Below are 9,421 nucleotides of genomic sequence, written 5' to 3'. Positions count from 1 at the left end.
TGGAACCCTTTAATTAATTGACAGACTAGTTTACATTAATTGTGTTACAGAGATTTATCTTTCCTTTTCCCTAAAAGAAATTTTTTCAATAAAGTTGATGTACTGAAATTTTGTTGTATAGAATAGCAATGGTACTATAATAAAAACTTCATTGGCCACTTGTACTTTTTAATAATAACCAAAAGTTGAAAGTGGGATTTTTTAAAAATTTCTTTTCCTTTTCCTCATTTCCCTAAGCTGGCCATGAGAAATTAACTGATGAATGTTGATAGGAAGCTTAGGACTTATGTGAATATGGTGAAAAAGTTAGCCGATGAATGTTGAATTCCATGCAGGTGGGAGATGAATTGCTGTCAATTGGAAAGATTTCAGGCCCAATAATGATGGCATCGATGCTTATACAGTCTAGAACAATTATTTCGATGCTTTTCCTTAGTCATTTAGGCCAAGAAGAGCTTGCTGGAGGGTCACTTGCAATGGGGTTTGGGAACATTACAGGGGTCTGTCATCAAAGGTCTATCCTTTGGGATGGATCCCATTTGCGGCCAAGCCTACGGCGCCAAACGATACTCGGTCCTTAGCCAAACTTTCCATAGAACATTATGCCTCTTGCTACTCATTTGCATACCTATCTCCATCCTTTGGCTAAATGTTGAACCCATATTTCGATGGCTAGGCCAAGATCCCGATGCTACGAAAATCGCCGAAGTTTTCTTGGTTTCCTTCATCCCTGAACTGATAGCACAGGCTCTTCTCCATCCGATAAGGATATTTCTTAAATCCCAAGGCATTACCACCCCTATTACAATGGCTGCTGTATGTGCAGTCCTTTTACACCCTTTGATCAACTACATTTTCACTGCGTATTTTCAATTAGGGGTGAAAGGGATTGCATTGGCTCTTGCTTGTACCACTTTCAATCTAAACCTTGGACTCATGGTTTATATGGTCGTGTCGGAAACTCCGTTGAAACCTTGGCATGGTGTCAAAGTTCTATTGATCTTTCAAGGTTGGAAGCCATTGTTAACACTAGCACTGCCTAGTCTCTTTTCAGTGTGCTTGGAATGGTGGTGGTACGAGATCATGTTGTTCCTTTGCGGCTTGCTTGACAGCCCGAAGGCTAGCGTTGCAGCAATGGGCATCCTCATTCAAACAACAGGCTTTTTATATAATTTCCCATACTCACTAAGCAGCGGCATTTCTACAAGAGTTAGTCAGGCTTTGGGTGCTGGTCAACCGTCTTGCGCCCATAGGGCGGCCAACATCGGTCTTGTCTTGGCCTTTTTATTCGGCGTTTCTGCCTTCGTTGTCACGACAGTCCTGAGATCATGGTGGGGAAAGTTGTTTACCGATGAACCACAAATTCTTGATCTGATATCCACTGTGCTCCCAATTCTGGGGCTATGTGAAGTCGGCAACTCTCCACAAACAGCGGCTTGTGGTGTCTTAACAGGGACTGCACGTCCAAAAGACGGTGTTCGCATAAATTTGTGTTCGTTTTACATTGTCGGATTGCCGGTCGCAATCCTCACAACTTTCACATTCAAATTGGGGTTCAAGGGTCTATGGTTTGGGCTTCTAGCAGCACAGATTTCATGTGTGTGCATGATGATCTACACATTGGTTCAAACCGATTGGAAGCACCAGGCTAAACGGGCCGACAAGCTAACCACGGCTGCAGCAGACAAAGATGATTTAGAAACCAGCCTACTAACCTCTGATCATTGACTTGGTTGATAGACTGCTTTTTTAACATTTTATTTTTCAGGTAGAGCAGTAGAACATATCCTTTTTATTGAGAAATTGCAGAGCACTGACAGATTAAAGACTAAAGCAAAGGCCAATATGGCCGAGCTAGATTCTTGAATTATTTGTTGATCTCAGTTCACTATCCAAAATAATTATATAAATGAGTCATTGAGTCCTCTTATAAGATAGTTAAGCACTATTTGATTATGTTATGATTTGCATCAGAAAAACAGACTCTGAAAGTAGTCAATATTGCATTTCATATGACAAACAATAGGTTCAATTAGCAAAGAAAAAAGGGTAACAAACAAGAGTAATTGTGTTTGGCATGAAAGAAAAACTATATTTGATCAAATGTGAAAAGACCAACAGTCACGGTTTGACAAAAAGCAGTCATGGATGGCATATTTGGCAGAGTGTGTATCTTAACATATTTTTTTCTCTCAACCTTTGAAATTAAGACCATGCAAAGTGGACCATTAAGATTCACTTGATGTAACGCTTTAACAAAAAATAATGGAAAATGGAAAAACCAGAATCATCGGAGGGGACGAAGAACATATATCCATAGACTAAAAATCAAACTTTTGGTCTTTGGTCTTTACAGCAGTTGATGCGGCAAAGTAAGCTTCTTGCGTTTGTATGTTATTGTTACTCTTTTTTTAACTTCACCAAAAACCAAACTAATTTTTTGTTTCCCCTTTTCTATTTGGAATCACAAAGATGAAATTTTAGGCGAGAGTTGTTTAGGTAATTTATTTTCTTTCCGAGACCGAGTCTAGAAGAATGAACGGTTAAGAACTCATGGAGAAATTTATTTGGTGACAAAAAAGACTTTTTGAGAGAGAAAGTCAATGAATTTTTGGAATTGGGACGATATTACAAAGGCTGGGGTTTTATTTTGCATTTCTCTGCTTTTTTTATCCCAATAAACAAGACAAAAAAGAGAGAGAATTTCAAGAGAAAACATCGGGTTGATAAGTTATATTTCAGAACCTTTCAAAATACCAAGTTGATTTCGAGAGAAATAACCTCGTGGTTTTGACTATCAGCACATATCCGTCTTTTCTCCACCTCAATTCTATCTTCGCAATTCATTCGATTTCGCTGGAATCCTGTAGAACAGAGGATTGGGTTTTGAGCTGAGCTTATTTGGTGAACTGGGTATGGTTCTGATCAAGGAAAAGACTGGATTCTGAAGGGGAATTGAAACTGGAATTCTGGTTATGATAAAATGGGGAAACTGGACATGAAAATGCAGCTGCCCTGCACACTGCAATGAACGCTGTGCAGGCATTAGGGAGGGGATTTGATGTTAACTTCGATACGAAGTTACTGTATTGTAAAGGCGTGACAGGTTCTAGGATAGTTGAAATCGATGATGAACATGGTAGGGATATCTACCTGGATAATCAAACTGTTTTGCCAAATGTTTCTAGAGATATCAAAAACTCCTCGGAGCCTTTTGACCGTCATAGTTCTGGGGTCTGCAACTTCCATGAGGTAATGTTCTGGTGTTTTATTCATAAATTATGCAAGGGGGTTCGTTCAGATTCAAAACTGTCTTCTTGTGTTTCAATTGTAGTCAAATATCTTGAGGCTATGCCTTCTTCCCTCTAATTTATCATGGTTTAGTTTTTCTCATGCATGAGCTTTTTAAGGAATTATTTGATGAAGTACAATTATCCATTGGTGTCAATTGTGAACCTAAAAATCTCTTGGAACTAATTCTGTTCGCCCTGCTAATTATCTCCTACCAAAATGCTTAAGGTCGTGGACTCATGTCTGATTGGTAGTGTCCAAGTTTGGTTTTAAGTGATTAACTGCTTCCATAAATAGTTAGGGTGACATAAAAACGTACATAAGAGTATCAAATTTGATTATGAATTGATGGACCTAATTAGTTTTAAGAGAGAGAATGCTGATTGAATTACTAACTGCACTGTGATCAATGATGAATTGTAGCATTAGCATAACTAATGTTTCTGATCTTAATATAATTACCTAAACAATTTATTTCCTATTATTTGTTTTACTCTTATTTCTTTGAACATGATTTGTGTTGCTTTAACCTATTCTAATTTGCTATTCTTAACTTCCAATTTCAGATGGTAGAGTATTTTAACAAAAAAGCTGATATCCCTGGTGGTTTTCCGCTTGGTAGTTTTAATTCTGCATTTAGCTTTACTGGTTCAATGACTACTGATGCTGCAATGACTACTGATGCTGCAATGACAAAGGCACTTGCTATGGATGGATTTTACATTCCAGTTGCCAAGTTTCAGCTTACAAAGACCCCATCATCATTACAAGAAAATGTTAAACAGGCTGTCCCGACATCTTGGGAGCCATCGACTTTAGCTAGGTATGAACCATTTGTTGTTAAATGAAACTTCTCTTATAGGTTAAGTTCCTAATACTGCTTTATTTGATAGTTTCATTGAAAGTTTTGGGACTCATGCTATTACTTCAGTAACTATTGGTGGTAAAGATGTGATATACGTCAAACAACATCATACATCACCTTTGTCTACCAAGGATATTAAAAGCTATGTCCAGGGTATTGGAAACCAGAGATTCTCCGACAAAGAAAGCCTTACAAGTTCAGGTCAAATCAAATTGAAGGATAAGGCTAGTTCCAATTTTTCTTTCATATTTTTCCATCCTTCGGTTTTCTTACTTTCTTGACCTTTGCTGACATAATATTGGAGCTCTGTAGGGTCTTGATTCTGGCATATTCAACAGTCAAGGGATATACCCTCAGCCTACATCCTTGCCACCTCTTAATGGGAAAGAGGTATGAAGATGTCTTGACATTTTATTAGTGGAAATCAATTTGAATTTGCTATGATTGGGATTTGGGATGCTATTTTGTTATATTCTGTGCCCTTGGGGTCATAAAGTTGAGAAATCTAATTTGGAAAAGAAATTTTGCATTGTTCTTCATACACATAAAAGAGTTAGCATCAGTGGCGGATCTAGAAATTAAAAAATGGGGGTCCAAAATTTTAATATCCTATTCTAAAAAATTTGGGTATGCAAATTTTCTTATTTTTTTCTATTCCTATTAACAAATTAAACTAAATTTAACATTTTTCTCAAAATAATGGGTGTGCAATGGCTCTCCTAGGGAGCCATGTACATCCGCCCCTAGTTAGCATGTAGGATATTAAGAACCAGGGGGTGATTGTTATTTACGTTGAGATTCACAACTGAAACTAATTTAACTGTCAACCACAACTGCATTTGCCTGCACTATTTGTCTGAAACTCTTTTATTAAACTTGTTAGTTTGTATTCACGGTTTGTTTTTGCCAATGATTCAATGAATGTGGTAGCTTCATGATTGGTTTCATCGGAGTGGATGGTGCATTTACTGTTTTTCCCATTATTGAATCAGATCCAGATAGCCAACACTGTGTAGTAGGCCATGGTTAGTTTGGACATCTGGCTGTTGTAACCATTCCTCTTAAAATGTTCCCATTGCGATGTATTGAACTATTATGAAATCATTGCTCATTACTGAGCATGCTGGAGTGCCTAATATGTACACTTTATTGGTTTTTTGTTGCCAAATGATATTCTAGCATGACTTGTTGTAAGATTAGATTGTTGGTGCAAGCTGTTTATAATGTTAGAACAAGCACATAGCTGCTGGCCCCTGGCGAGAGAATTATTTACGTGATTGAGGAGCAAGCTTATCTGCTTTCTACTATGAAATGTTTGCTTTAGTGTTTCTTTTTCTGTCAATTCCAGATGTTTAGCTTGCCAGACCTTATTTGCATTAAGTCTATGAATCCTTGATCTCATTTTCTGGAATTCTTATTGTTGTAGGATTTTACTGTCATTTTTCGGAAAAGGGGAGGAGATGATCTGGAGCAAAACCACACCCGGTGGGCGAAAACTGTCTGGCCCTCTCCTGATGTCATTGAAATGACTTTCTATCCTATAACGGCTATGCTTGATGGTGTAGCTGGAAAGGAGCATGTAGTTCGTGCTATCGGTCTCTATCTTGAATGTAATACAGCTACATCTTTGTGGTTAATTGAATACAATCTTTTCTTTCAACAAATTCTTTGTACTAACTGGATTATTTGCTCTGATTGTCGGCAGACAAGCCTCCAATTGAAGAACTGCGATATTTTCTGGAGTTCCAAATTCCTAGGATATGGGCTCCTGTACAGGATAAGATTCCTGGCCATCAGAGGAAGGAACCTATCTGCCCATCTTTGCAATTCAGCATGATGGGCCAAAAGCTTTATGTTAGCCAAGAGCAGGTATAGGCTTTTGCAACTTAGCTTTTCATATAAAAACTTCATTCATGGTTTTGCAGCATATGAACCGATCAAACATCATTGTTATGATTCTGGAGTTTCTGGTCATAGGGCATTCATTATAAACAACCCCATGAAAGTTACAAGGGAATTTTGAAATGAATCGTTCCAACAAAATTTTGGATTAATCTGGGCTCAATGTAAATGCAGATCTCAGTTGGGCGTAAGCCGGTGACAGGCTTGCGGTTACAACTCGAAGGGATCAAGAAGAGTCGTCTGAGTATTCATCTTCAACACTTAGCTTCTCTTCCAAAGATCCTGCTTCCACACTGGGACACGCATGTCGCAATTGGTGCTCCCAAGTGGCTGGGACCCGAGGAGCAAGACAGAGATGGTTTGAACCTGTGAAATGGAAGAACTTCTCTTGTTAGTACTGCACCGGTTGAAAACCCGGAAACCTTTATAGGTGACCTCTCTGGCATCTACATTGTGACGGGATCACAACTTGGAGTCTTGGATTTCGGGTCGAGAAATGTCTTGTACATGAAGCTCTTGTATTCTAAGCTTCCTAGCTGCACAATACGAAGATCTTTGTGGGACCACACTCCAAACGAGAAATCAAAGAAGGCCATTGCTACTATGGGTATTACCAACTCCGGGGACTCAGGTATGACCACACAAGAAACATTTCAAACAAGTTGGCAAAATTCGTCGATATGTCTTAGATGAGCAAAGGGCCGCAAGATCCACCCGGTCATTGGTTAGTTACCGGTGGAAAGCTTGGTGTTGAGAAAGGCAAAATTGTTTTGAGAGTGAAATGCTCCTTGCTGAATTATTGAACCTAGCCAAGGTTTTGCAACAAGCTCTTTTTTGGCATGTACATTGCGTTCATGCTTGTAAAGAATTGTGCTTTGATGAGAGTTTGGTTGGAGTAGGTGGTACCTATTAAGTTTAGTTCGATTCGAGATAAAAGGTTGAACCGTTCGTTAGGCTTGTTAATCAACTACGTATTAGCTCAATTATTTATAATAAGAACTCACCAATTATTTATAAATTATAAAGGATATTAATCAGAAAACCATAAAAAAATATGGTCAATCAACAAACAAATTTCAGACATTATCTTATGGATATTCCCTCCAAAGTCCAAACTTAGTAGTTGGAGGGCACTATGCATACATTGAAATGTATATATATATAGGCTATGGCACTTGCTCGCCTATTTCACACATAAAGCCAGCGGGATCCACCTTGCTACCTCTGCGTAAAACTCTTATGTGACCTTATACAATAATTTTTCAATTGAATTTGTCTTAAAATTGGCCTCCTTCAAATGTTTGTCCGAATTGCCAACCACCAGGCACCACATTGTAGTTTGTGATGGTCCTGCTATCGCTGGCTGTGACTTTGAAAGGCTTTGGCCATTCAGGTAGGCATTGCTCTGCCAATTTTGGCCCCAGTTTCTCGACTTCGGTAGCCACTCCGTCTTCGAACCCTTGATCGAGACCGATTTTATATCCCCAGCACCTCTGACGTTTGTTATCAGAACTAGGTTGAAGTATGAATGCCCACTAATGGTGTATCGTGTGCCTCCTTTCTTCACACGAGATCCTGCAAAAGGTTAAAAGAACACTAGAGTATGGTTGAAGATATGATGAGTGAGTGATGATTTGAATCGAGCTGAATTGTGGTTTATGACCTTCTGTAGAGAACGGGTACGATTCCGGCTCGATATTCGGCAATCTGCAAGAAAGCCAGTTTGGCCAAATCAAATTGTTCTCGAGGGGGATTGCACCAGCCACCATTGTCACTTGATAAAGCATAGTTAGGGGGACAAAAGTTGGTGGCGGTCACGGTTATGGTTCGAGTAAAACACCATTTAGGATCATCATTGCACCGGAGCTCGTAACAGGAACCGCAGCTCAGGCCATTGTTGAAAAGTGAAGTGCTCAAAGCTACTGTGCTCGTTCCATACCCTTGATTATACAAGTTCCCATAACCACAAGCTCCCCCTAAAACAAACATGTATAACACAGAAGTTCCCTTTTTTATGTAGAGGGAAAGTTTGAAACTCACCCATCGTGCCGGTAGCATCAGCACCACCGTAGAATGTGGCATGTGAAGTTTGCAAGCCGCCATTTTCGGCTCCATTAATGCTATCGAATCTGCAGTTGCAGACAAGAAACAAGCAGAAGAAGAAAAGGGGAAATAGTTGCAATGTTATCGTTTTGGTGGCCATTTGAGTAAGAGCTAGCTATAGCTCAAACAACCGGCTGAACTTATTGCTTGCACCAATAGGTTGAGGATCCGAAGCGGAAAGTGTGTAACTATTTATACAAAAACCACCATTGCTATGAAACGTAGGTAAGCGGTGAAAGAACAATAATTAGGATTAATAATTAAGCGATGCATAAAAAGGGCACATGCAAAATTTTATTTTGCATAGGACCTCTGTGATTGGTCCCGATCTAGCTGCCATGGTATTCAATATTTGCTCAGCGCCTTGTTTTAATGGATATAAATTTAGATAGATAGATACATAATGTTTACTTAAAACTTTTATTTCCCTCCAAAGGGAAGCCGTAACTATGAAGGAAGGTTGAGCAATGAGTAGAGAGCACTGATCCGAACGTGCAGTTTTCTAAGTCACGATGAATAGGAGTGTCGGGCCGGCTAAACCCTTAAATTACAATATAATTTTTTAAAAATACGAATTATGACATAAAATCATACATCTCAAAGTGTTGGCCGAGCTGAGTTGTTCTATTGCAGTCTCGTAATTGCTTGCAGTTGAAGCCACTTAAAACAAAACTAAAAACTGTAATGTCCAACCACCACCTCAACCATCGGAGGAGTTAATTTCCCTATCATTTATCAGGTATAATTATTTGAAGTTGGTTTGATGAATGGTGAATTGGTGTAGTGTTGGTCGATTTTCAGCCACCTATCATATTCAGGTTTTTCTTTTTCTTTTTCATTTGTGTTGAACCTTTTTTTAAATATATTTGTGTTGAATGTTAAAAACAAATTAATATGGAGTTATTGTACAAGATAGTAAATCAGGTGATGTGATGGGTGATTTATTTTACCATTATTTTGTTGATAATTACTTATATCTAGTAAACTCGATTCGAACCCGATTATCCGAATTAATTTACTCGACTTAATATTTGATATTAACCCGAACATGATCAATTTTTATCCAAAACCCTAACCATACCCGATCCAAAATTTAGCAGACCCAATATAGATACATATCTAATTTGACTCGAATAGAAAACAACCTGAACTGAAATTTACCTAAACCAAAAGCAACCGGAATCGAAAATAACACGAATCAAAGACAATCGGAATAAAAAATAACTCGAATCGAAACCAAGCCTAACTGAATTTATCCCG

The 9,421-nt window shown here is 38.6% G+C and overlaps 1 protein-coding gene and 2 pseudogenes across 1 annotated transcript; 2 read left to right on the top strand and 1 right to left on the bottom strand.

The window, feature by feature from the left end:
• Window positions 1–326: 326 nt before the first annotated feature.
• Window positions 327–1,728, top strand: LOC120212661 (annotated as a pseudogene).
• Window positions 1,729–2,982: 1,254 nt separating this feature from the next.
• Window positions 2,983–6,999, top strand: LOC120212742 (annotated as a pseudogene).
• Window positions 7,000–7,120: 121 nt separating this feature from the next.
• LOC120212662 (expansin-A8-like) lies at window positions 7,121–8,309 on the bottom strand. The gene is made up of 2 exons (XM_039210885.1): window positions 7,722–8,309; window positions 7,121–7,633 (listed from the first exon to the last, which is right to left on the bottom strand). Exons 1-2 carry the CDS (start codon window positions 8,171–8,173, stop codon window positions 7,594–7,596), a joined length of 492 nt encoding a protein of 163 aa, XP_039066816.1. The 5' UTR covers window positions 8,174–8,309; the 3' UTR covers window positions 7,121–7,593.
• Between the last annotated feature and the right edge of the window lie 1,112 nt (window positions 8,310–9,421).

The sequence above is a fragment of the Hibiscus syriacus genome, unplaced genomic scaffold (assembly GCF_006381635.1).
Source record: "Hibiscus syriacus cultivar Baekdansim isolate YM2019G1 unplaced genomic scaffold, ASM638163v2 tig00110015_pilon, whole genome shotgun sequence".
NCBI lineage: Eukaryota > Viridiplantae > Streptophyta > Magnoliopsida > Malvales > Malvaceae > Hibiscus > Hibiscus syriacus.
This window is presented reverse-complemented; position numbering and strand designations above follow the sequence as displayed.

What these genes read in the sequence shown, in the direction of transcription:
- LOC120212662 (XM_039210885.1), bottom strand. Translation starts at nt 8,173, where the DNA reads ATGGAGCCGAAAATGGCGGCTTGCAAACTTCACATGCCACATTCTACG. An exon ending in GTACCCGTTCTCTACAGAAG is followed by an intron (nt 7,634 to 7,721) that starts GTCATAAACCAC and finishes AACCTTTTGCAG; the next exon opens with GATCTCGTGTGAAGAAAGGA.